The 1,466-nt window shown below is 36.1% G+C and overlaps 1 protein-coding gene across 1 annotated transcript; it reads right to left on the bottom strand.

Moving 5' to 3' along the window:
• Window positions 1-338: 338 nt before the first annotated feature.
• LOC107730182 (carnitine O-palmitoyltransferase 1, liver isoform-like) lies at window positions 339-955 on the bottom strand. Its single transcript, XM_016540942.1, has 2 exons — window positions 801-955; window positions 339-514 (listed from the first exon to the last, which is right to left on the bottom strand). The coding sequence occupies exons 1-2, from the start codon at window positions 939-941 to the stop codon at window positions 368-370; spliced, it is 288 nt and encodes a 95-aa protein (XP_016396428.1). The 5' UTR covers window positions 942-955; the 3' UTR covers window positions 339-367.
• Between the last annotated feature and the right edge of the window lie 511 nt (window positions 956-1,466).

Genomic DNA, 1,466 nt, shown 5'->3' with positions numbered 1-1,466 from the left:
AGATTAAAAGAACTACAAACAGAAACATCTGATTATTGAGCTTTTGTGTTTTCTACAACACAAAGAATCAGACCTTTGTGTTTGAATGTCTTTGGACTTTAGACAGCTATACTTTTTAACAAAACAAAAACAAACAAACAAACAAAAAACTGTAGTTAAATCTACAAAGCAAAGAATCAGACCTTTGTGTTAGCATGAGACTCTGAATTTCGAACAGCTATACTTTTCCTATTAACAAGATTACATCACATTAAATTATGGTAATTTTCACCACAGAAGAAATGGCATATTGACTTATTTATCTTCCAAATGTATCCTAATAAATCGCTAATAACTAATGACAAACAGGTGACCGTTCTTTGGTGGTTTACCTGATTGGTAGGTGTTTAGAAAGTTTAGTGAACATCCCAAGGGAAGGGTCTATTTTGGCATATTTGGTTGTGGACATGTAACCCACCAAAACAACCAGCAGGCCTGAGGGACTTCCTGGATAAACCCCAGTCATGACACCATTCTACAGAAACACAACATAATATCATATTAAACAAATGTAAACAGAACAGAACAGAACAGACTAGAATAGATGAATAGCTTTTTTATTAGAATTAATTAGAATTAATATTTTAATAAACTTTACAGTTTTATTAAAATGGCCTTTGCAATCATTTCCAGAGAACAAACTATCCTGAAAAATTCAATTAAACATTGATATTTCAAAGTGACACTCAGGTCTAATTAGATAATGTTACTCATGTGCAGTAATTAATCAGTTGGATAAGGAGGACAGCTGTGATGGTCACCTTGAACCTGATGAACCTCTTCTTCCAGGAGTGGAGGCCAGACAAGTAGACCTGGCGCAGGGCCTCGTGACAGAGGTGCAGGTCGATGCCATCAGGAGTGACGGTGAACTGGAAGGCCACCGCCTGATGCGCTTCTGCCATGCTGACTGCACACTCACACTGTGACAGAGAAGAGTAAGATGGCAGTTAGACAAGAGTCATAATCAACATAGATTAAATACATGACTCACAGTTCGGAGGAGTGTGCTGGAACTTTATAAATGGTTACTATGATAACATAAACAAACTACTGCTCCATGGTACAGTGAAGTTATCAGATATTAATACATAAGACCACTAGTGAAAATGCTTCTAGTTTGCATTTATATATATTTTTAAATTTTGTTTAATACAACATTTTCATTACAAATTATATCAGCATATGATGATGAAAGTTAAATTGAAAAAGTAACATGAATTGAAGGAATAGTTCACCCAAAATCTGACTCACTCTCAGACCATCCAAGATGAGTTTCTTCATCAGACAGAACAGATTTGGAGAAATGTAGCATTACATCACTTGCTCACCAATGGATGCTCTGCAGTGAATGGGTGCCGTCAGAATGAGAGTCCAAACAGCTGATAAAAACATCACAATAATCCACAAGTAATCCACACCTCTCCAGT

Source organism: Sinocyclocheilus rhinocerous, unplaced genomic scaffold, assembly GCF_001515625.1.
Source record: "Sinocyclocheilus rhinocerous isolate Xijiao unplaced genomic scaffold, SAMN03320098_v1.1 scaffold29612, whole genome shotgun sequence".
Classification (NCBI taxonomy): domain Eukaryota; kingdom Metazoa; phylum Chordata; class Actinopteri; order Cypriniformes; family Cyprinidae; genus Sinocyclocheilus; species Sinocyclocheilus rhinocerous.
The sequence above is the reverse complement of the archived record's forward strand: the minus strand, read 5'-3'. Positions and strand labels throughout refer to the sequence as shown.